Here is a 25754-nt window from a genome sequence, read left to right as displayed (position 1 = left end):
CTAAAAGATTTAGACGTTTAAGTGATATTCTTAATAGCAGCTCCGCTTACCTAAGGCATAGTACCATGTTTACGAGTGTGCACCTGCCTGTCTACTATCTATTGGTTGCTCACCATATATCTTTTTAAATTTCATACATATATGGAATGATCAAATATATTACTACAAAACCCTTAAAAACAATGCTCAAATTTTTAAATTTTTTTTATCCACTTCAGAATTAAACAGAAGTAGAAATCTCTTGTTTAATATTAATATGTATATTCAAACTGAGTATATTCTCTAATCCACTTCTAAGTCACTAGGTTAATGGATCACAAATGAATGGGGATATTCCACGCAGATGGAGTTGGGTCATTAAGTTTCAGGTGGTACAATTAAAACAGATGTCTCTCTACATGCATTTTTTAGTTTCCCAGGTGTGCCGTCTCAACAATTTTTGTCTGGGGCATATGCCACCATAAACTTCAGGTTATCTAAATTAAGCAAACCACCTGAATTTTAAGTGTCTAGCCTTTGAAATTGTGGAAATTACATTAATTATTGGCGTTCACTCGAAATTGTACTTGACACGGACATAAGCTAGGAGAGAGTGCTACTGTGTAACCTTCCATGCCAAAACGAAGGAAAGTTCAGGCATTTCAGAAATGTGATTTACATCTGTTACAACCGGCTTGCACCTTTTCTAAAATCAGGTGCTGTTATTTATGACCTGTCGATCCCAAATGACATCCATTACAGTACCAGGTCAGACGCGGTTATCGGTAATGACATCCTCACAATGCATTTAAAAGATGTGAGGTTTGTTTAAAGGCAAAGCAACATGTAGAATTTCTTGCAGAATAAAAGAATTGGGAATGGACAGCTTGTTATAAAGTCTTTTGAAATATTTCACTATAAGTACAAAAGTTGAGAAGAAGGCTACTTTTAAAAAGAATAAAAATTACACTTTTTAGTGTGAATCATGGCTTTAAAACACAAGGAGCCCAGAAGTCATGTTTCCTAGATACTTAAATCTGGCTCCTAACTTTTTGTAACATTTTATTTGCGGTGGTGTACGTAGTTTAATGAATTTTGAATGAAGATGCTTTTGCTCAAGCTGGAATATCCAAAGATTGTGGTCTGTTTGCCTGCCTCAAGGTCTGTGGTTGTGAACCCCTCTATTAAAAGAACTGCAAACATAGTGGGTCTGATATAAGAATTTATAGCAAAGACCATGAAACCATTTTCAATCCTGCATGCTAGTATTAAGACTTTTCATCTTTGACAACCAAGAAAGACTTACCCAGGGTAATTACATACATACTTACACTAACACACACACTTACACATACTCATACCAACACATGCTAACATACACTTAGACACTCATGCTAACACACACACATACATATTCATGCTAACACACAAACACTTACCCAAACACACATGCACACTCACTCTAACATACATACATACATACTCCCTCCCCATTTACCTCCTTTACCTTGCCTGGAGCCTTCTTTCTCAAGCAGCTTGCCTCTGCAAGAATTTTAGACCGGCCTGAGGGGCAATTGCCCCCCATGCTACCTGGATCAGCTTGCCTCTGTACACATGTTCTGTACTCTATGTGTGTTTTTTAGGCTACGTGAGGACCTGTGCAATGTAGTCTCTGAAATAAAAAAGCCTCCACAATTTTGTTTCTCAGAATTGATGTTCTGCCTATTAAATATACTAGAAAATATACAATAAACCTAATATTAGTATCTGATTAATTTAGAACATCATTGCCACGGCCACATAACGAATTAATAATAATAAAGCCCATCTGATTACCACAGACTTGGATGTGAGAATGTAGCCACCCCCTGGTAGGAGACATTTGATGATTTGAAGACATCTGACAAACAAAATCAACAAGGGAGCTATTCCTTACAGACACTGACTATTTGGTTGAAAGGCATTCATTAAAAATAGTAATCTCTGTTTTGACAGCTGGTAAAAGTAAGAGGTTGAGCCTTTGTAATACACAGATTAGATAAAATCACTGTGATGCTAAGGAATCTTTGCCCAACACAAGTATGTGGAACATTCCACCAAACTAATATAGAGAATCCTATCTGTTTTTACTGGTACATAAATCTGGTTGACACATGAATCGGTAGTGTTCAGTGATACTAAATCCTAGTTTCACTTTATTTTTAAAATCAATTATTAGTTTTAGAATTTTGCTCACGGTTTTTAAAGAAATCATCTTGGCGCTGCACGGCTTTACAGTTGTAAGCACCCCAGGCAAAAAGGTGGTTTCTATCTGTGTCACTGAGAAAACAATGTTTATTTGGTATGTTGTGACACCTTTTAAAAGGAAAACATAACTATGATAAATTGATTCATTGGTTAACATCACTATCTTTGCATGGCCTGAAGGGGAGATTTAAAGGGCAAGCCATGCACTTTTGTTTTTAACAGATCAATAATGCAAGTCACCTTGGCTGTCCCTGCCTTGGTTCAGATCTAGTCACTATTTCCTCAATAAATGCTGCTCTGCTAGTTACCTTTCTAACACCTACTGTTATCATGGGTTTACACGAGATTGTAGGCCAGTCAGTGATTAGGGGGCAGTCCGCCCCAGGTGCCACGCATCGCAGGGGGGCCACACCGGCACACAGAGGTCCCAAGTCTCCCAGAAATTCCCTCTCTCTCAATGTTCTTATTTTGCATCTTTTTGTTCTTCTGTCATTTTTCTTCATCCCCTTCCCCCTCGTCTTCTTTCTTCATCCGCTTCTCCATGAACCAGGGCCTTTTGCTCTTCCCTTTTCATAAGTACTCCGAGAGGCCAGAATAATGCAGACAGATTCAAGGAGAAAGAGAGGTGCAAAAATGCTTCTCTTATCCCATAAATCTATCTTCATTATTGTGGCATCTCTGGGTACTTCCTCCAATTGGGGGAAACGGAGTGACCGACAGCTCCATGCTTTTGCAGAACTGCTCTGGGAGGCCTAGTTCACAGAAATGTGGATAAAGAAAGAGATACGAGGAGAAGTGAAAAAAGACAGAAGAAGAAGGGGCAACAAAAAAAGCAGAGCTGCGGAAAAGGAGACAGAAGGACACGGAAGCAGTCGGGGGAGAAGATAGTGAGAAACAGAGAGAGTGATTGAGAGTGTAATAAAATTAGTGAGAGCGTGAGAGAATATGCGTAAGAGTGAGTGAGAGTGTGGATACTTTTACATTTTAAAGTGTGTGTGGGGGTCAAACATAGGATCTGCCCTAAGGCCAGCGCACATCCATGACTGTTTAGTTGTTTGGGCTGGCAGGCACTTTGACTGCCCTCATATATGCTCCCAGTACATCTGCGCTTTAGGATAGGCTCAAAAATGTATTTAACCATACTATTTCTATACATCAGATATTAGCAAAGGGGACAGCATTACGATAGTTGATAGGCTTTTCATTAGACCCTATTCAGAGAGTAGTTTGAAAACCTTAGCTAGTTAGTTAAGTGTAAGGAAAACTATAATTTTTCATATATATTATTATTTTGACAATATTCATTTTTAAAAAGAAATGGCTATACTATGCATTTCTCATAACTATTACAGCCCATACACATAGTGAAGCTCAACATTCATGCAACATTCCCTTAACTCACACCTGATTGCATGAGTGGTAGGCTTTGGTATAGCCATGTATGAGTCTTCCTTCTTTATGCTGTCTTGTAAAACTCAATATTTATTGCAAGTTTGGACAACAGAATTTCTTGCACCAAACAATGGCTTAACATTACACAAACGGGCTTTATGAGTAGGAAAATGACTCATCCGGAACGAGGCGAGTTTCCTGAGGCCAGTGTATTTGAAGAACACTTTCATGTTCTCATCTGAAAAAAAGGTATATTTTTCTCACCCGTTTGCCGAATTCCATTTAAGCCTTATAGTTCTCTCCGCTTCTATTGCTAGATCAGTTCTCCAAGTTAGTTTTCTTCTTTTCAGAAGTAGTAAAATAGATTAAATAAATATAGCTGCATGGAATGTCCAACAAGGAGCAATCATATAACACAGATAGGTTTGTTGCTGGGACATTACCTTTAGAAGGTCGTCCAGTCTGTGCTTATAGGAGCTCATTGTAAACTCCTAGCACTTTTCTAACGAACATGCCAAAGTGATAAATATGCTTTTAATTAAATGCCATTACATGTTACGTATAAGCAACTCAGAGGAGGCTGTCAACCAAGTTAAAGGTTTAATTTTGTTTTATTCATAAAAGATATGCATATTTTACTGTATATGATATTGGCCATGGCAGTGGGGGTGACAAGTCTCCCAAATTGTTTTTTTTTCTAACTTCAGTAAAGAGTGCTGGCACTGATCTGTTTAAAGCAAAATCTAATGCATATTTTAATTTGTATCCTTTATGAACCTCTACCACTTCTACTGAGAGGCTATTCCACTCCCTGACCACCAGTCTAGTTGCTGACAAGAATGTCCTACTCATTTTAAATACAAATTGGAACCTTTCTCTTACTTCCAGACCTGGCATTTTTATCTATATCCTCTAAACAGAGAACTACACAACACTACCATTTAGGAGTTCCACAACACAAAGCAAAAATCAGCATGGATTCTTATTAAATAAGTAATATTGTGTAGACTATGAACCTGATAACATCTTTGCATCTCTGATCTTTCCTTACAACCCTAGTATAAAAGAGTTAGATCAGAACTTGGTGCAAACAGTCGGCTAAGAGAAGCTAGGAGAGGGGACATCAGAACATGTTTTCCCATATCTTGTGAAAGCCGTTCTGTGTTTTTAGGAAGAGACGCAGACTAGAGCAGGATCTTCTTATCTGTTAAAATAATAGATGTCATAATAATGGTGTTAAAATAGCTAGGAAAGCTGCCAAGAGTGATTCTAGCAGGAGACAGACTAGATGTTTGAATAGATGGTGTCACTATAGACATGCCCATATCTATGGCATGACGGTCAAGAGAGGAGGTAAAGAGAAATATACCTTTAATAAATTTATATTTTAAAAAAACTTAACATTATCATGTAATTATCATGTAAATTAATACATATGTTTTGCCAATGTTTATTAAAATCATCAATCGCACATATGCTTTATTTCATCAAAGGTCTTTGTAAGCTTTCTATGTTCTCATAGAGAGGACATGATAACATCCATCTATGCTTTTAGCATGACAACTAATAAATGGATGTCATAAACATTAGAGCTGGGCCTCACATAAAGATAAAGTGTAGTGTGTTGGGAGCCAAAATAAAAAAAGGGAACACCAGCATCTATATAACAAAATTATACTTAAAAATATTTTTCTCTGGATCTTCTTTAGTGCAAGAAAAAAAGCGACCGGCAGGCCAAGCTGTGAGGATGCTGTGGGATGGGGGTTGACACTATATGGAGTCAGATAATTATAATCACAAAAGTAAAGTATGATGTCTGGCAGGCCACTAAGTCACGTGATACAAGATGGCATTATTTTAGGAAAGGTCCTAAAGCAGGTCAATCAGCGTTAAAAGTGCCTCCAAGTCATAGTTAACCTAGGAGACTATCTTTGGGCATGCATTCTAGGCAACAATCACAGACCTTGTAATTTACAAGTGATAAAGATTAGAAGAGCATGTCAACGGAAATTCACCTGGATAAGACCTTTTCTGGAGGATCTGATAGCTCAAGGTATGCAACCGATAAGCATCTTCCAGTACTGTGTCATGGCATTTACTAAACGGTGGAATGTGAACACCAAAGTTGGATGCCAAGAATTTTAGAATGTCATGAAAATATAAACCAAATTAAGAATTATTTCCTCAGCTAGTTTTATAAAAGGTATCTAGTCCTTTATATAGACCTGTAAGTAGAGAGAAAACCCGGAGGTGCTAAACTTTCAACTAAAAAGTACCCTTTGCCTATATTTACGCCTCCTGAATTCCAGTTTGGCTATGGACGTTTATACTCTATTTTAGCGTCGCAGAATGTAGAGATGCTTTTGGCAGGAACATGTTGCAAAAACCTCATTGCCCCACTTGTTTGAAATAGGGAGTTTGGAAGTGGGCATTTTCCGTTTTAACACACACGCTCTAAAGTAGCCGTGAGCAGCTAAAATAAGACGCTGTTGTGTCTGCAGGCAGGAAAAAGTGAACTTACTGAAGGTAACAGGCAGTGAATACATATCTTCCTGTCTAACATGAAAGGCATGTTTTATATTGAAAAGTGGATAAAAGAGGCTTACGCACCACTAATTTAATACCTTATTAGGGAAAATTTCAAAGAAACAAGAATACGCTGGTAATACAGACATCGGCACAGACAGCTCCAGCAGATGTGCCCTCGCCTGCCAGATGTTGAGATGGTAGCAAGGAGTTATGCCTACCTAGCTCATTGATGTTAAATAAATACTTAATACTATCATCTCAACAAGTGCTGGGTACTTTATTAAGTAAACTAGAGCCTAGGATAAATTATATTTTTAGGATAACAAGGTCCCAGCTTGTTTAACTTGATATTTAAGAATAAACATTGAGGCAACAGATCAAATACATCTCGCATCTAACTCTTTGGATCAATTGTCATTAACTATTAAGTATATCTGAACTTTCTTTATGTAGAACTAAAGACTTTTGTTGGCATGATATAAAAAATGATCAAATGTATTTCCCTGCACACAAACAAATAATACAAAAAGTAACTAACGTTTTTGTTACTTATTATAAATCTAGGGCGATAGAGGCTTTATACTGCTATTAGCTGTGTGTCGCTCCTTTCTTATTTTACTCTTATGTGATCAGTGGAACCCAGACACTCATCTTTGCTGTTCGCCGAGAATAACCTGAGACTTATGTCTGAATTCTCCCAGTGCATCTGCATGTTTGTGTTGTCTCCTGCTTTACGAGGGCAGGGAGTGCGGTAAAACCTGGTCTGTATCTTTTAACAAATACAACTGCCAAGATCAAGCAAGGTATGACATTTTTTTTAAAAAAGACTGAAGAAAAACCATAAAAATTACTGTAAAGATACTCCCGCAAAATAATCTGTATCCAACATAACATACACAGTTTTAGAATATGGGGGAAAGGTCAGTACGACTACGTTGTACTATACATAGTGTGGCTTATTAAAATAACTGGCTTATTAAATATATAATCGTCTCTTAAAGAATAATTATTAATAATATGACATTAAAATACATTATAGTTAACTGTATTGGAGATGTGGTTTTCCTTCCCCCTTCGACTAAGACACAGACACAGCAGGGCAGGAATTTTAACCTGTAGGGCACAAGTAAGAAGCTTTCAGCCTGAACGGCAAAATACTTCAGCCGCCACTCCAGTGCAGCTGACATTAACCATTCTTTGCACATTTCATATGCCGATCAGTTTACAAGAGAATTCAAGCTTGCAAGATCAATTTAATACAATTTACTCTGCTGTAACCGAATGAAAATAGAAGACGGAGAAATTCAAATTACACATGTGCATCTGGACAAAAAAAATCAAAACAGGTGTTGTCAGCCAAGAGATCATATCAGGGCAAGCTGCCTAATGAGTTTAACCAAGGGTTTGCTAAAAACTGTCTAAAATTCACAGCACCTCCCTCCAGTCAAGTGAAGGTCCAAGTGTACGTTGGTGGATGCAGCCAGACGTGCAAATGCGGTATTCAGCACCCTTTCCAAAACCCACTTAGCGCACAAACAGACGTTTCCAGCCCTGAGTACGGTGCATTCCATAGACACGTGTCTGAGTATCGCTATCATTCACTTACAGAGGCACCTACAGCCTACTAAGGAAGCCTGCTCCATAAATCGTCACACAAACTCAAGAACAAGCACAGGTGGGAACTATGAATCTAAACGTTACTCTCGTTGGAAGTCTATGTCAACGACATGAACAGAATCTTGAGTATATTGATTAGGATTAAGATAAGTACTCCACTACATTACCATATCTCAAGTGATCAAACATGCCTGTCTTATTCCTTAGCCTTACAATACAGGCAATTAAATTTAGGATAATAAAATCCTGGGTAATATATATATATATATATTTTTTTTTTTTCTTTTTTCTTACATGTTAAAATACATTTATGTAGACTTACTAGTGTTTTTAAGAACAAATAGAGAACCAAACAATGAAAGGACTGAAAAGAATGTTCTCATTGCTTCCTTAGATTTTTATAACCCATTGAAGAAAAACTAGTATCGAGTATCCTTCTTGTTGAGATATGTCAAGGAGCTCACTAGTACCTGTGTCCATTCACATTCTAAGGCATGGAATTCCAATGTGGCATGCCTGCCCCACCCCCACTCCGCCGCTATTCATTCCTATTATCTCTAGATAAATTTCAGGATGGAATGATATCATAATTGGAGGTAATTCTATATCTGAATTTTTTTTTGAACGGTCAGAAAGAAAACATATTCCCAACAGAATGTGTACATAAAGATCTGTCTCCCTCCCTCCCCTAATGAAGCCTCATAAAAAACCCATGTTTTTTTAATAAAACGTTGATTTTTTTGCATTTTGTCTTTACAAAGTTCTCCATTACAAATTGTATTTCCTCCTCTAATCTCGCTGTATACATCTGGTCAGCATATGAAATTCAACTGATCACCTGATTTAAATGCCAATCAAATAATCAATCAGCATTAAAATTTCACTTCCTTTTGAATTGACATGGAAGAATAACTTTCACATGTGATTGCATTTCCAAAAGCTCAACGGCCTAGAGAGGTCTAGAAAGATCTGCTCTATATACGAATGCATGGAGCAATTCCCACTTTTATATTTTTGTTATAAGTTTTACAATAAAATTGCATCTCTGTTATGTTGGTGAGGAATAGATGGTGTTAATTTAGCATTTTTAGTCACCTCTGTTTAGTACCACGGACAAGGGCCACAATATGGAGGCTTTTTGCGGTAAAGTGGTTTCTAGTGCTATTCACCAATGGCCTTTTCATTTCCATTAGTGCAAATACCTAGCGAAACCGCTGCCCTCTAATTTGAATTTTCCTTCATATAACAATGAGTGATGGGTGATTTTTGTAAAAAAAAAATAAAAAGAAAGAAAGAAAGCGGGAAAAGGGATACCATTTCAGCTCAGAGGAAGATCAATCAGCACTGTGCTGGTCGCCCACCAATGCCTCATACACACCAAGCCTCGGCAGAGAAACACAGCGGTGTTCTTCTACTGTTACCTATGTAAATCTGTGCCGAAAAAGGTATAGGATCCTTTTGGAGACATGATCCTGCTGACACCCAGCACTGGAATGAGGACAGTTATAGTTTGACTAAAGTGTGATAAACACACATTGCCTCCCTTTGATACAAAACCTCTATATTTCACAGAAGTAATAAGAACAAACTCACAATAAAATATTACAATTAAAAAATGTTCAGTTGTTTTAGAATTAACGTACAGCTACTTTAAAATCCTGAAAATATTAAATATATATCCTTTAGCATGTAGCTTCTTCAACTCTTACATTTCTTAAAGGAGCACTTTAGTGCCCATATGCAGCCCAATCAACAAAGAATAGATATTAAAGTAGTTTAGCAGTACTTCGATATGCATGTGTTTGCCATAAAAAGCTTTAGGAGAAGCTGCAGCTCCAGGTTTCTCTTTGAAATCAGTGACAGTACTTTCTATACACATGTGCAAGGGGTCTTCTTAGACACCCCGGAACGCTCATGATTCCCCCCGAAGCTTTGGATGGTTCAGAAAGGTGATGTGTAAAGTTAATGGTAAAACCTGTCCTGTTATGTCCTAGCTAAGTTATAATAACAACAAAGTGAAGTGGATCTGAATTAGTGAATATATATATCTAATACATATACATTTATCATTATCCTGATTACAAATGGGCCTAAGTAGGATCAACCCCCTTCAAACCTCCAAACCCTAAAATACTAAAACTTTTATTTTCCATTTATTTTTTATTCTTGGCTTTTCCTGGTTTCTTTCCAAGGCAAACTTGAGTTTTGCCAAATGCATGTTCGGTCCTTAACTAGATCAGAAACTCCGTTCAATAATTATGTTCCCCAAATAAACATTTTCATTAAATCACATAAAGCTTGTCCAAAACCTTTTTTTTTTCTGTTGGCCGGTTATATTAGCAAACAACTTTTTTGAAGGAAAATTGCGTATTCATTTCAAAGATAGGTTTCTAATGTGATATGCAAAATAAGCGTTTAGAATTTCTTTTTAAATAATATTTTTGAAAAAAAAAGTTCTTAAACCTCATTTTAACAGACTGTACTTTCAATGAGAGTTGAGACAGCTGAAAGAATTGCTGAGAGGCATGTTAATATTATCAGAACAAGATCAGGACAAGTCTGAGCATACCATGTAAAATAAACGAGTAAATACGCCAAGATTTATCTCTATTATCCACTGGGAATTCTTGAAAGAACAGAAATCCAACCACAAGAACTTAATCTTGGGGGCCCCTTTTACCGACGTAGCATTAATCCGAAATTTCTTCTAATTCCAGATTGATTTACATTTTACAACAATGGCTAAACTGGTTAATTATCTCTTTCAGCATTAGAATAAGAAAATAGTAAGTAGGGGCCTAGAACTCATGTTTTATATATATATATATATATATATATATATATATATATATATATATATATATATATATAAAAAATTCCATTTATACCACATTCATATATTGACACAGCTTGCTATAATAATGCATATATATTATTGGTTTAGGAAACTTTTTTTTCGCAGCTTCAAAGTTTTTAACCAAATTTTTATTTCTCAATGTATGGAAATGTTTGTGGATTACCAAAACACTGAAAATGAACTGTGCCAGGATTAGGAAGCTAAAAGTAAATAAAATAGTTTTAAAAAGGTGACTCTCCCTTATGTGTGTTTGTAAGCGTGTGTGTGTACAAGCTCAGTGCTGAACCATAAACTCAGATAGCGGAATATATATATATATATATATTTGTTTATATGCATACAAGTGGGCTGACTTCTCTTAGAAAACTTTGGGGTTTTTCTTTATTTAGATGGCTGCAATGCTAAGTCTTTCTGATAAGCCTCCTTTAAGTAAGGGTCATTATTTGAGTTAATGAAGTTATAATGAATTTAAGAAGAGTACGGTATTACCAAATAGTACAGGGTGTTCAGCTCAAAAATGTAAAAGCTTCAAATATCGGTCATGAGAAGACAAAATGTTTTTGACTTCATCACGCTGCTATGATCTGCTTCCAAGAGTCACTTGTGGTCAAGAGGGTAACCACAAAGCACACCACTAAACCACTCTAGCCACAAACAGCTGGATTCCTTTGTATCTTTTTAGTCATTGTTACATGTAATTGTTAACATTGTGACTGTAGTTACCAGTAGGAAATAGAGCTGTTAAAATAAAATACAAGGAATTGCATGCGTGTTCTACATTATGTCACGAAACGATACGTAAAATGTTTGGGATGTTTGCGTCAAACTGATTCTCAGATAAAACTGGAGGTTACATAAATCAGATTAACAAAAATTATTTTACAAAAGAAGATATAGATTGGTGTCACTGGGAGCGGCCCTTGGGAAACACTACTCATTGCAATCAAAGCCACTTTACCAAGATACTGTATGTAATCAAACAAAATCATCTTATTAGATTCAAATTAAGTTTGGTCAGCTTTTGCTGGATAAGAAAAGATCATTAAACCTACAATTATCAGACACAAGTTTTCCATGAGCAGTTTACCACCTGGAATGGGCTGCTGGACATGATTCCCTTTTAGAAGTATGTTTCCAAAGCCGGTGGCTGATGGAGCATGATGATGTTTAATTACCATGAAGATGAGAACATGGTTGTTCTGATATCATGTCAGGTCTTTACCAGTACACATTGGTGCAGCCAAGTTCCCACAACGCATGTTGGCCGAAATACTACAAATGTACTGGTCTTTATCAAGAAACACCAAGAATTGGCATAAACACCACAAAAAATAAATGGAATAAAATGCTTGTAGATAATCACTGGAATTTAGGACTAATTTACAGCTGTTATCTACTCATTATCTAAAACTTGCTAATGAGGTCACATTAGTGCCATTGGCTCTCCATAATTTTACATCTGTTGCATAACAATCATGGTAATTGTACCATGACACTCCTTTAAAAACATGCCTTTTGGGCACGCAATGGACACAATGAAACATACAAGATAAGAGGGCCATGTTGTCAATGTCCAGCAATTAACATAAAAGTGTGAATTCCCACAGACAGAATAAGTTAAATATCTAATTGGGATATTACTTAACATGCCCTTAATGATGTAGACTCATTCTAAATTATGAACTTCAAAACACATCTAGACAGTCCATGTGCGGCTCTAGCGCCACATCCCATTTACATGGAGGGGCATTAGGCAAATAGGGTTAGAAGGCAGACATGCAGATGAAGACAGAGATATAAAGGAAGAGCAGACAGAGTGTGGACACACAAACAGAAGTTACATAGCGTCAGAGACAAGGGCGGAGGGAGCACATGCCAAACAATAATACTGATATAAGTGTGGAATACCCAAAACACCCTAAAGCAATAATTACTTTTAATGAAAATCCATATTTTGTTCTTTTTTTTTATATTACTTATCAATGTAAGATATTCTTTGTTTGGGCTTAATTTATTGTAACCCTCTACCATTATTGAGCCCCTATGCTAAACATAAGCCCCTTTCTTGTGTTCAAGGCACATGCAGGGTGCACTTGGGTTCATCTTTAAGGGGGAATGCAGTGAATGAACATCTAAGTGCTTACAGTTCTTGCGCATGTGTGTGATTTTGTACTGACCCAGCATTCCTGACTGGTGGAGAACATTCACTGAACCCCTGCCATCATGAGGCTGTGAGAAGGTGAGTGCAAACATTACGCAGAAGTAGGGCAGACATTGTAAGTCAAGCATAACGGAGAGAGAAAGGGAAAGGAAATCTGGTTAATACAGAATTAAAACACAAATATTAAACGTTTAGAATTGAGACATTTCCTCTTGGAAATTCTACCCGGATTTCAACAGGGTCACACCAAAGATTCAGATCCTGTATGAAGTTTTAAGAGCTTTGGTAGGGAATTTTACAATATCCTGAAAACACTGCTGTTCAAGTAACCAACATCTGAAAATGCCTCCTTTTTTGTGCCCCAAATGTACAAAAGACAAAATAAAGCGTCCTTTTAAGATCAGGTTAGAGTTTTTTGTTTTTAATAAAATATTTGTGTTAACATTTCCAAGAGAACTTGCTCAGAATTGTATGTTGCATCCACATTAAACAGGTGGCATTCACCTTGAACATCCCTTAGTGTGAAATGTTGTGATTCTGTGCATGTGAAGATTAGTTGTGCTTTCAAAATTCTCCACTGTTAATAAACTTCCTAGTAAATGCTTAGACTGTAAGCTCTTGGGGACAGAGTTAAAAATGCATTCATATCTATTGTACTAATATTGTCAATATGAATAATTTACATATTATACTGCCTTTATTGCAGTACATCAGTGCTAAATAAATACATACAAATATCCATACATATAGCTTAATATAACTATTATAATATTGAAAAAGGAAGGTGCTTTCCCTGCACCTCTCAATCAGAGCCGTAACTTCCGCTGGGCAAACTCTTCCAGGGCCCAACGCTCCTGCACCTCATCTCACCTTCAGAAATGGAGTCAACAAGAGACAGGACCAGCGACTCTGCACCAGGCGCCATGAGCCCGAGTTATGACTCTGCTCATAACAGAACCAACATCCGGATGATTAGATCTCTACAGCTAATACCTGCGCCATTTACATGGAGGACCAATCTAGATGTTTAAAGTTAGACTGACCTGCTAAAGACATCTCCAGGAGCGGGGTTATGAATTTAACAGCCTTTCTCACAAATGTAGTCTAAATGGGTCTATTCCTACTTTATAACCTGAAATATTTCCAAAGTACCTGTAACAAACATATTTTAGTTGTAATGTAACGGAACGGTTTTACAATGGTTCATGCCATATGCCCTACCTGCAAAGCACTATTTTTTAAGTGCACCGTGTGGGGGGGGGCAGAATAAAGGGTCCTTTATAACACACTTATTCTTAACTCTGAACATTTTAAATCTTCTCTGTATATTATTTTTTATTATTAATTGTTTTATATAGAGCCATCATACTCTGCAGCGCCGTACAATGATATATCTCCAAGCTCGTGTACTTTTGCGTTTGGGTAACTTATTTACAGATAATGTCTTCTCATCTCACTGAGGTTTATTATTATTTAATAAAACTGTCTTCTACCAGCAGGGTGCTACTGATTTGTTCCTTATGTCCATGTCTACTATGTTAGGGTTTATACAGGCCAGCACCTGGGGGGTCATCTTTTATTCTGTATGTGATGAGATAGCTATAGATTTCATTGCACAAACCACAAATCTCTATTTCTTTAACCTTTCTTCAGCCCACAATAATAAACATGTCCATTAAGATAAGGACATGGATCCAGTAAAGACGCTTTAAGATAACAGAAATGGGGTGATTTAAGTTAACGAGAAGCAACTGAAGACCATATATTCCTCACCAAGTTAAATATTGGAAATATTTAGAACCACAATGTTGATCTCTGTTTCTGTTATTAAGAAGGGACTGAAATATCAAAAAAAAAATTTTTACATATTTTTCCCCACAATTCATGGATTGGTAGGAAAATCCCCATTATTGCATCATTTCATACAATTACAGGCATGGAGAACCTATTCATTGTCCATACTTTGAGTGCCAGTATACCTTATTTTTAACATTCAAGAAACAGATAAAGCAAAATTGACTTTTATGAAAAATAATGTTTGCACAATGTTTATCTTAAGTGTTTGGTAAAAAAGCAGCTTCACTGATCACTTCTTGCTGCCTGCATTCTTCCGACACTAAGTATCCAACAGCGCTTTATGGACCCTACCGTTACCCTTAAGATAAGATAACTATTAAGATAACGTTAAGGTAACTGTCCATATGAAGTTTGGCTGAAGGGAACCATAATGCATACACATTTGCCCCTTTGCCCGCCCGCCTGCCCCAGCTCTTATGCAGGAGATGTGTTTGGCCGAACACTTCATATACTTACTGCCAGTCTGCTTCAGTGCTGGCTTGGCGAATGTGCGCATGTGCAGAACAAGTTCCTACTGGAAGCGCTTTCCCGCATGGGTAGGCACCAGCATCGCTCATGGTGGACATTTACTGGGGTCTGTGGTGGAAAATTTAATGGTGTCCTATGGACCTTCACAAACCTTACCACAGACACTGGTGTCCTTGTATGGACACTTCGCCTATCCCTGCTTCCCAGCCACTGATTGGCTGCTTCAAGCAGTCAATCAGTGACAAGAATTCTTGGATCATGGAGAAGGAGGGCAGCTGCGGGTTCTAGTTGTATGAATTTTTTTCACAATTTTGAGAGATACATACTCTAGTACTTTAATATACATTCATCTTAAGCAGGGCTGAAAGGGAGAGTAAATTACCCCATTTTCTAAAGTGCTAAAAATAAGGCTTGCTGGCTCTTTAAACATAATTGTATGTAAGATAATCAATTAACATTTGTAATTATTATGTCCATATCCACTACTACAGATGTTACTTTGTGCCTTCCGCTTCAAGGTACTAAGAGCAAAACTAATGCTGGGTAGGAGGCTGGCCATACTAATACATTTAGTAAAGGGTGGAAGTAGAATTTGCTCTTTGAAAAGGGTAATATGTTATTTCGTTAACTCCATTAGTCTTGTGGATCCGTTCACAAAGTAGACAGTTGAATCAAGTTTGTAAGGCATATTTGTCCAAGTTGGACGAAATGGTCCACCTTGGCAAAAGCCATCATGACTGAAAAGAGAAGGTAAATGCATAGCTATTTCTTGGGTGGAAAACCAATGGTGTTAGGTCCCCCATAGCTATTATATGTGGTGGCATCTCCACTATCAAGCTTCCATAGTTCATCCCAAGACTAAGGCGCCACATGTTACACATACACATATTTGTATGTGAATATGTATCACGCAGCAGTGGGTACAGGTAGAGCCATGACCATTGGCTGACGAGTCAGGGGCCCCTAGCCCAAGATAAATAAATTAAGGAGGCACCAATTGAAGATAAAACGTTCAAATGAACCCTCTTATTACTATGTAAACTGCCACATCTTTTAGCAAAATTAGATTAATTTACTAAAACCACCGATAACATGCTTTCTTATTGTTAAAATTGTTGGCTTTACATATAAATGTAATTTGTCTTTAATGAACTTGGGATCTGTCAAAAGGTGGCAGAATGGCATATCATTTCCTAAGCAGATGTGATCTCCCCTTCTCCTTATGCATGTTTACAATGGCTACCGGAACAAAGATGGACAGCAACAAGAGTAATAACTTAATTGGGACAATAATCCATCCAGATCCGCTGCTCCCTGTGGTACACACAATGGATCACACATACGCAATATACCGCAACACGTGTGAAATCTTGCAGCCTACCTTGAAGTATCATTTATATGTAGCACATTTTGGGAGTGATCTAGAAATTGTAGTGAATTGTAGGCATTATTAAAACCATTAACCCTATTGAAGCCAGAGACTGTGCATCTCATCAACTATGCAACAAAAAAAGGATTCAATATTTTGGAATACAGATAGCTCCATTATACATGTTAATAGATATAATTATGAGACCGAGTAGACATAATAGTTGAAACATTAGGGATATATCATAAATATAAGTATGTCGTGAGGCCAGATGTTTAACACTTTCAGTGTCAGGCATCCATGGCATTCAAATAGTTAACTACACTTCAAATGACAATGGAATGGATCGGACTAGTCAATGCACAAAATACTACAATTTTTATCAAAATTCACTATTTACATGACTTAAAAGTTCATTTTAAGTCATGTAAGGGTAAGCAAACAGTTAAATAAGCATGCATTGTGTATTATTTCATATGTATTCTAAATACCTTTTAAAATGTAACTTATGCTCACAACTAAAACACAACTATGCGTCCAGTAACCTGTTCATACATGACTATATTTTAAAGAAAATAAATATGCTTTAACAATGGCTTCATGAAATTCAATGTAACTATTAGTATTTTGTGTACCACTGTCCCTATAATGACTTCACTTAATGCAAAACTAACCAATAATGAATATATTGGCAAAACCCCCCCCACATTTTATACAGTTCATAGAGTTACTGTGATCAACTCACCGCTTGCACCAAGTCAGCAGCAAGGCAAGCAAAAGCAACCAGTAGACAAATCCTGCAAGCAAACCACAAAAGTATTAGAAACTGGTGCATACAGATGGCTATGATCTTTAAGTTACCCCAGAAACACGATATAATTGTCAGAAGAATACAAGGAGCAGCACTTACCGTCCGATCATTTTCCTCTAATCTGCGAGGGGGAAGCGAAGTATGCGTCCCCCCTTTTTCTCTTCTGTAGTTACAGTGGTCTGTGCTGGGGGCTCATTGAAAGCTTCTCCGCGGAGCTTCGGAATCAAAGGTTAGTGGGGGAGTCCCGGGGGAACTAAAAACAAAGACAGAAGGGACAAAAAAAGTCGTTAGCATAAAGGGGTCGACTTAAGACGCCATAGAGACGAAGAGCTAAAGGTTTAAGGAGTTTCACCGAGACGGTAAAGCGGCTGAAGGTTGCGTCCCTCCGCAGTTACACGCAAAGTCTTAACTTGCCTCAGCTATCGGATGGGTTCCATGCACCGAACACTGAGCTGCGACTAGGAATGGAGGAAAGGGGGCGTGGCTAGGGCTGTCAATCACAGGCAAGTCACTCCAAGTAGCCCCGCTTACTTTTTTTTTGACAGCCAAATGCCCAGGTAGATGACTTAGAGCGCAGTATTAAGTGTCCGCACTTCTATGAGCCCCTCAGTGCAAACGGCGCTGTGTTATCCTCTCTGCTGGGGGAAAAGCTGCTTTTATGCAAATATACTGTAATTGCTTCTGTAGAAGTCTGTGAATCCCCAGTGCAATGTCTACCTAGAATGGCAGATTCAGCTATGTGGCTTAGTTAGGATATTTTAGCCTTACTAGCATTTGGACAGCGTCATTTGTAATAGGAGTAGCTGTAAGACGGGATCCTATGCACATAGAACTGCAAGGCATAGGATGGAGGCTAATACCGGGTATTAAGAAGAGGCACCCTTCCAAAATGCTCATGCAGATGACAAATAACTGTAAAACAAACAGGCAAACAAATACAATTCTAGTGGCAAATTGTTAGGGAATAACATATAGGGTTTAAGGTGTTTATTCAGCAAAGGGGCACTAATTGCCTAGTAAGGGGGCAAATATTAGTTTTCAATTACTGAAAGGGGTCGGTAGACTAATCCATCCGCAGAGCAAATAGTTCCTTGGTGCAAGTGGCAGACGGTGTCTTTATGAGGCGAGGGGGCGGGAAAGGGATGGGGATGGGTGGAGTGTTACAGAAGTAGAGAAAGGGGGGGGTCCACTATCACCAGAAAAAAAATTCTAAGGAGGCTGCTCATTAATTTTACGAAAAGACTCAAGAGAGAGCACATCTATCGGTGTACAGATTATATCATTAGCCTGGGGAGCGCGGAGGGATCACGTTCGAATGCCTTTCTGGCGAAAGAAGTCCGTCCGCTAACTTCAGCACGGAAAAGTTTGCAGGTCCGTGCAGAAGGCAAGAGCCTGGGTTTGGGGTAAAGCCCCCCCGGTACTGAATAAATCCGAGGGGCTTGAAGAATGAAGCCGGGACATTCGCTAAGTTTACCCAGCCTTGCTATCCTAGGCTTATTGCTGGTGCACCTGGTGCAGAATGCAGAATCTGCGGTAAGTACAACGGGGGGCTTTTTTTTTACCGTCTTCTTTCTAACTCTTATAGACTAATGCATAGCCAGCCTGCCGGACAGTCACTGACTTATATTTATAAACCTTGTAACCCAAACCCTCAGTGATTCAGGTCTGAAAGAACTTAAAACTGGTTAAAAATAGTGTTTTTATGACCTCATCAAGACAAGAAGTGGAAAGGCTATTTCTGGCATTTTGGGGATAATGTCACTTGCATGTATTTATTATCAATATTTCTCGAGCAGGAGATCGAGGGGGGGGGGATTCTGTTTAAAGGGATCGCATGCTCGCCTTTTCCCCCCACTACAGATCCCATTCACAGAATGCAAGGGTTTGGGGTAGATTGCTTTTCGGATCAGTTAGCCCGGCTAATCCCCGGGGTATTTGTGTCAAACAATTCTTCCTATTCTCTGGGTACAGTAGATGTATTTACTGGTACTTGCACTTTTTATCAGCCTAAGACCTGAGCTGGCTTCGGAAAAGCTTGACCCCAGGGCAGGGTAGGGAGTTGATCACAATGTCTCCCTGTCTGTCCCTTTAACCTCCTTCTCTGCATATCTTGACTTCTGATCCATAGCCCAGGACAAAGAGAATAGAGCAGCCTTTTGGGGGGAGATGATTCCAACAGATCTCTTACCTTTATTATATATCTTATGTTAAGTAAACATTCTAATGTCAGAATAATAGAAGTGGGGCATCTTAGCCCAAATTGGAAGTGTTTGATTCAACTATTCCTTCAACAGGTTGTGTATATATATATATATATATATATATATATATATATATATATATATATATACAGTAAGTAACATGTTAAATGAGACCTTCATCAAAAAGTATTTTTTCATGCTATTATAATGCTTGATCTGCGAAAGATTCATTCAGTAATGTAAATAAACTATCAGAGGTTGTTCTGTGATAGGAGTGGGAGTTGTGTATCAGCTTAAAAACCTGAATTTAAATAGCAGTTATTAAAGGGTCACATGTAAATAGCATGTATGGGATGTCACACCCCGCCATTACTTTAATATGTTCCCGGGGATAATAAATTAGAAGAGGACGGCACTCCTAACGTACATTAGATTAAGCAGCACCCATCCACAGGTTAGGCCTCTGAATGCCACAGGGGAGCATCTCTGCACAGTTGAAACATGTAGTGGGGAGGAAGAATTAAAGCAGTGCTTGGTGCAACCTCACAGGCAGCTCATGCGCAGTGTAACCTCCATCCTTAACCTGCTAAAGAACAGTGCTGGAGCTAAACCTCCTCTGACGCTATAACTCCCATTACCATAAGCAGCATGTAGACAGACTGCCCAAGTCATCAGATTTGTGGACCAATTCAAATGAAAGACTGCAGATTTATTGCCATGTTAAGACGCCGGTGAGCCCCGTGTAAACCTAAACGTTGTGGATTCTGCCACTTAACTATATAAACGTTAAATAAATATTAGACTCTTAAAAATAAACATTGTAATCATTGTATCGGACAGTAGGTATATGCTCCCTGCGTGCGATCTCATAGCCAGACCATAGTCCTCCCCTGTGCTGGTAGCTCTTCGACATATACTTATGCCATAAAGAGGTTCTGGTCATATGCTGGGAAAGGACATAGGATATATAAGGGTAGAGCCTTAATGGGGTACTAGAGCCTTTATTTGTGCGGCTCTGGCATTGCAAGGGTTAAATGTTACCAATTCCCAGTGAATGGCTTTCCCCAGTCATGCATGCAGCCAGGTACATCTTCCAAAAACGTCTCTTTTTGGGTTACATTATTATTATTATAATATACATTATTATTATTATAATAATGTCATACCGACGTCTTTGCTATATGTGCTGTAAGAAGCGCAACATAAATTGTTGAGGCTATGTAAATAAAAGATAGTGTAAGTTTAAGAGCCAAGGTAGTCTACAGAACGATATCATTTATTGGTCCGCAGAAATACATCATATACTGCGAAACAATACATGAAATAAAAGGTACCCTCACACCTTGATGCTTTCACGGCCTATCTAGTCAACCCCTTTATGTATCACTTTTTACTGCTTCATTCTTTAGGAGTGCTTTATGCGTGCCCCATGCTTTTTTAAATTATTTACTGTGTTCTGTACCAGTTCCACTAGAGGTCTATTCCAGGTATCTACTACCTTTTCTGTAAAGTAGAATTTCGTCATCGTACCCCTAAAACTTTCAACGTTCCGGTACTCTCCTTTACAGAAAAATGTATTTTCTTTTCGTTTTGTATGAAAGGATAAGGTTTTTGTTTTCCTGAAACATATTATGTGGATAAGATGTGTTGTAAATGACATATTTTTGCTCAAATGAAAACACTTTGATACAAGAGCCTGACAAGCAGGTAAGAACATTTTTTTCTGGCGGTACAAAGACAGGGTGGGGACTTTAAAGGAGTAACGTAGTGCCCCACCAACAATGGATGCATATTAAAGTACATCGTAAGTGCGCCAATATGCATTCTTTTTCCTAAATGCACTTACCTTGGTAAAAGGTATCCCCAAAGCCTCAGGATAATGCCCCTCTCTACTGTCCGTGTTACTTGCCTGTTTTCGCTATATAAAGCAGGCAATCACTGGCAGGATAGCTCTCTTATTAAAATGAACATGGGTGCTTCTGTGCGCGCATGTAGGGGTCTCATTAGGCCCCCTGGAACACTGGCGGTGAGTACCCTGCGCATGCGCATTGCTGAGCAGGGCAAACAGCAGGGACCTGGGAAGGAGAGAAAATGCAAAGAAGGGATTCTGATGAAACCCTCAATGCATTTAAATACAAAACACTTCACATATAATCTATGATATGATAATGCTATCATATGCATTCAAGTGAATGCCATGGCTGGGGTAAACTCCTGCCATTAAAATACGAAGCCTTAACAAACCCCTCAACATTATGTTAACTTTCCCATGGATAAGGAATTTACTTTGATGATTTTAAACTAAATGATATGTCTCCATCCCAGATTTCTAAAGGAATATGGTGTATTTTCGCATATATAACAATTGGGGTAACATTCATGTAGCTTGGAGAACAGGCTACTCCGATCTTTGTACTGAAATCCTTACACCATTTCCCGTCACGGGAAGCTTCACAGGACCCTCTTCTCTATGTTTTAACGTGCTCCCGCCAGTTTTGTATGCCGTTAGTTTTGAGGTTATTGTAAAATGTAATATAATGTAAAAAATCTACGTAATTGATGTCTTGGTTTTGCCACATTTTGCCTTAAATTCAGTTTTTCCTGGGTAAATCAGTCCTGTACTTTTACGCTAAATCAATGACACCAATTTGACAATGCCAAAAGCGTAACGGTGACAGAACCTCTTTAACATGGAGGTCACCTGCACTTAATGTTCGCATAACACGCGTGACCTGTGGCTATCGGGTGAAGCATGCAAGAACATAAATTAGGAGTGGAATTTAGCAAACCTTTTTCTTAAACCTGACACCATTGTGACTCCAGGTGAGGCCTGCCGGTGTCTATGACACGTGAGAGGTTTTGATAGATGGGAAGATGTACTCATGCTGTACTCCTCTTTAGTGACCACATTGCTCCATGCGGTTACAGAATATTTCTGTCCATTGTAGGTATTTGGAGGGGATCAACGGTCAAATAATCTGTGCCGATGTCACACTGTGCGGCTTTTTCTAAACTTCATTTGCGGCATACGTATCGCATCATGTATGGTGTTAATATGGGCATTTATTAGAACAAGCCATGACATCATTAGGCGGCACTTAGACACGGACTTTATTTCCGTGCAGTGATTTTTGAGAAGAGCAATTTGCATTGATCAAGATGAGAATGTATGCTTTAGTGCAGCTCTTTAAAGGGTCTTACTGTGTGACATCATAGTTTCAGAGCTAGGGCAAACGTACATATTCATGTGAATTTGTTCATGTTTTAACATAATGATGCTATAGAGAAATCTCCAGTGTAAAATCTGCATATTAAAATCACTGAGAAATCACCCAGGAAGCCATTACTGAGATTTTTCTTCTAAGATTGGTTAAAATGAACAGTCGCTTTCAATATCTGAAGCATCCGGCGTACCAACGCATATCACAACCAGTAGCCTGGCCACTGTATATAGATATGTATCCCCAAATGAATGAACATGGATTCCAGCGGGTTACACAAGCAGCTTTAAAGAGTTAAAGGCTGTCGCATTCCAAGGACAATTTCTTCTGTAGCTTAGGGGCACCACCTGCCATAAACCGGCAATGCTGTGCTAAAAGTGGAAAAAAACCTTAGAAAACCTGTTTGGGTATGTGGAACACAGGACGCTATACCCATGCAGGGGGGTAAAGGGCCAACAAGCTGAATTGCGGTGAATTCTCTACACTGCTTCGCTAAAGAATTCAGAAAAGTAGAACAAGTTTTCGTACCATTTTGTTCGATGAGTTCGTTCACAGCCCGTGTAGCTGTAGTTTTGATAGGACATGTTTGGAGTTGTTTGGATGACAGCTCAGGAATCCTGCATTACTTCACATTATCACAGTAGCCTATGCCTGGAGACAGACCCCTGCCGCTGAAAAGGTTAACCCATAAGTGAATAAGTGGAATCAAGTGCCCTCTTTGCTGCCTCTTATCCTTTAAATGGTATGCAGCCACGTAAGGGTATGAGGTGCAGAAAATGTACATGTTTGCGTTAAGAGATTTAAGGTCTGCAATAAAATTATATTTAAAATTGTAGCTTTTAAATGCAATGAGTAGTCAAGATGACATTGACAGTTGCCTACATCCTCAAGTAAAACTATAATACATATATATATATATATATATATATATATATATATATGTATATAGTTTCCTCTGTCAAAAAGGATTTTCATTCATTCAGACTCTATATATAATATTAGTTGGGTGATTCTTCATTCATTCACCAGTTATTAATGCTTTTAGTGATAGCGCCTTTATGTATCAGTTCACCTAAAATGATATATTAAGCCATTTGTTAAGCCTAACAACACAAGCATAGTAGATATAATAGCATTGTTGAAACCTTAGTAAAAATGATGGTGTTTTGTATAAGTTAAATGTAGTGACATATATACTATACAAATAGCAGAAAGGCATCCTGGCCTTTTAATTAATAAAAGAAGATATCACGCAGGAGCAGGTAGCATGTCAGTGTGTGATAGGGGTTATTAATGATTGACCTCATAAACATCTATCAAGAGTCAGCTAGTGGCTGTCAGAGGGTTGATCAGGAGGTCCATATTTGACAACTACTTGAAGTAAAGCATACATTCAGACATGCCCTACCAAAGCTAGATCATGCAATGTTGTTAGTCAGAAACATATATATGTCTGTATATATATATATACAGATCTAATAGCTAGAATTGCATGCAAAACACTGTATTGTGCCCATGTGCTCTTCCAATTCATTCTACCCCAAGTTAACTATCCAAACCTTGAAGTCATTTTTAAATGGACAAACATAAAGTGTTTACATATTTTCCGCAGTTGGCTAAAATATGATCTGCAATCCCCCCCAGTCCCACATGATGTATGGATGTGTGGGCTTTTCAAAAGGAGGATTTTTATGCCAGGAGATTTCAAGCTTCATGCTTTGATATGGGTGTTAATTCACAAATTACCATAGCCCTGCATCTGCTCATTTGGCTCTGCATAGTAGAACTGTTCTTCTTCTTCAATCACCAAAATCATGTTTAGCTCATAGCCCCTTTTGTGTAAAGGCAATTGTTTGCATAGTTGCCAATAACAGCTTTGTTTAAATACAGTGTGACTAGGGAAAATAGGCATGATATTTTTACTGCCTGGTTTCAGATACATCTGAACTATCACTTAAAGGCATTTTTAGCTTTACAGTTTATTTTTCTTGACATAATTCTGTATTATGCATTTTACAGAATGACCTTTTAGTTTTCAGAATTCACATATAGAGTATCCTTTTTATAATTTTCCGACTATTCTATCTCTTGACTATTATTTCATTTGGCAAAACATGAGTACTAAATCAATACTAAATGCTTAAGCCATTTGAATAGTGTCCAAACTTTAATGATTTACCTGTTGCCATTAACTGCTTTGCAACCAAAATGTTTAACCTACAGAACACTAGCACCACAAGTAACTAATTATTGCCAAATGTAGAAAGCGGAAACAAGGAAATTGGTCAATGGAGATCAAGATTCCAAGAGTCTCTGGAATGGATCTGTGTTTCTAATGACCCTGTAACAATGATCTGTAGTACACACTGCCTGCCTCCAAGCATTCACAGACCGGCATGGATAGAGGACCGGGGGTTGCATTGTTAGAAGAGAATGGTAATTTGTGAAACTTTGTATTGAAGCAATGATAAAAGATCCACCTCTTTCCCCAAATCTTACATCTGGCCGTTCATTAGATGAACCTAAGAAGGCAAGAAAGGTCCTCAATTTCTTTAAAGTCATTACACTGATTGAAAAACAAGTAGATGTAAAGATGAATAAAGCTCTGCCAAAAGCCATGAAAGTGACATTGCCCTTTAAGCTTGTCATCTACATTTCTGTGATCTAGAAAGTTCAGTTCTTACCTAGATACACTCTTAATTTCAGGGCACCTCTGGGATTTTTGGGAGTGCAATTGGAACTTGTTCTCCAAGTTAGATTATTTTTCTCTAAGAATATGGGTCCCATTGCTGGGAAAGTAAATTGAGGCACTTTGCCACTATCTATTCAATATTTATCAACAAACTGTACCCTTTTGGAAACATTGACAAAACAGCAAAGCAAATGCAAAAAGTTACATTATTATTTATAAAATAAAAGACACTGTCTACCAAGTTCCATCCACAGTGACTCTATAGCCACACAGAGTTTACACCAGTGAGAGAGGCCAGCTGTAGACATATCATTTGGTTTTGTGGTCATTGGTAGGTCTTTGTTTCTTTTGTG

The 25754-nt window shown here is 38.1% G+C and overlaps 2 protein-coding genes across 4 annotated transcripts in view; one reads left to right on the top strand and one right to left on the bottom strand.

Annotated features, from left to right (window-relative positions):
- Positions 1–18364, bottom strand: part of COL4A6 (collagen type IV alpha 6 chain) — an 88466-nt gene extending 70102 nt beyond the window's left edge. For 2 of the 3 annotated variants that reach the window (XM_053474004.1, XM_053474007.1), the window contains exons 1-4: positions 18334–18364; positions 17640–17922; positions 17387–17540; positions 17222–17273 (exon numbers count right to left, since the gene is read on the bottom strand). In XM_053474004.1, coding sequence (XP_053329979.1) covers positions 17222–17273; positions 17387–17397 — 63 coding nt within the window. In that variant the 5' untranslated portion in view covers positions 17398–17540; positions 17640–17922; positions 18334–18364. Of the gene's footprint in view, positions 1–17221; positions 17274–17386; positions 17555–17639; positions 17923–18333 lie in introns of those variants that run through there. The other variant, XM_053474006.1, reaches the window with a different exon arrangement.
- Positions 18365–18475: 111 nt separating this feature from the next.
- Positions 18476–25754, top strand: part of COL4A5 (collagen type IV alpha 5 chain) — a 77517-nt gene continuing 70238 nt past the window's right edge. The window contains exon 1 of the mRNA XM_053474008.1: positions 18476–18820. Coding sequence (XP_053329983.1) covers positions 18734–18820 — 87 coding nt within the window. The 5' untranslated portion in view covers positions 18476–18733. The remainder of the gene's footprint in view (positions 18821–25754) is intronic.

The sequence above is a fragment of the Spea bombifrons genome, chromosome 8 (genome assembly GCF_027358695.1).
Source record: "Spea bombifrons isolate aSpeBom1 chromosome 8, aSpeBom1.2.pri, whole genome shotgun sequence".
Taxonomy (NCBI): Eukaryota; Metazoa; Chordata; class Amphibia; order Anura; family Pelobatidae; genus Spea; species Spea bombifrons.
The sequence above is the reverse complement of the archived record's forward strand: the minus strand, read 5'-3'. Positions and strand labels throughout refer to the sequence as shown.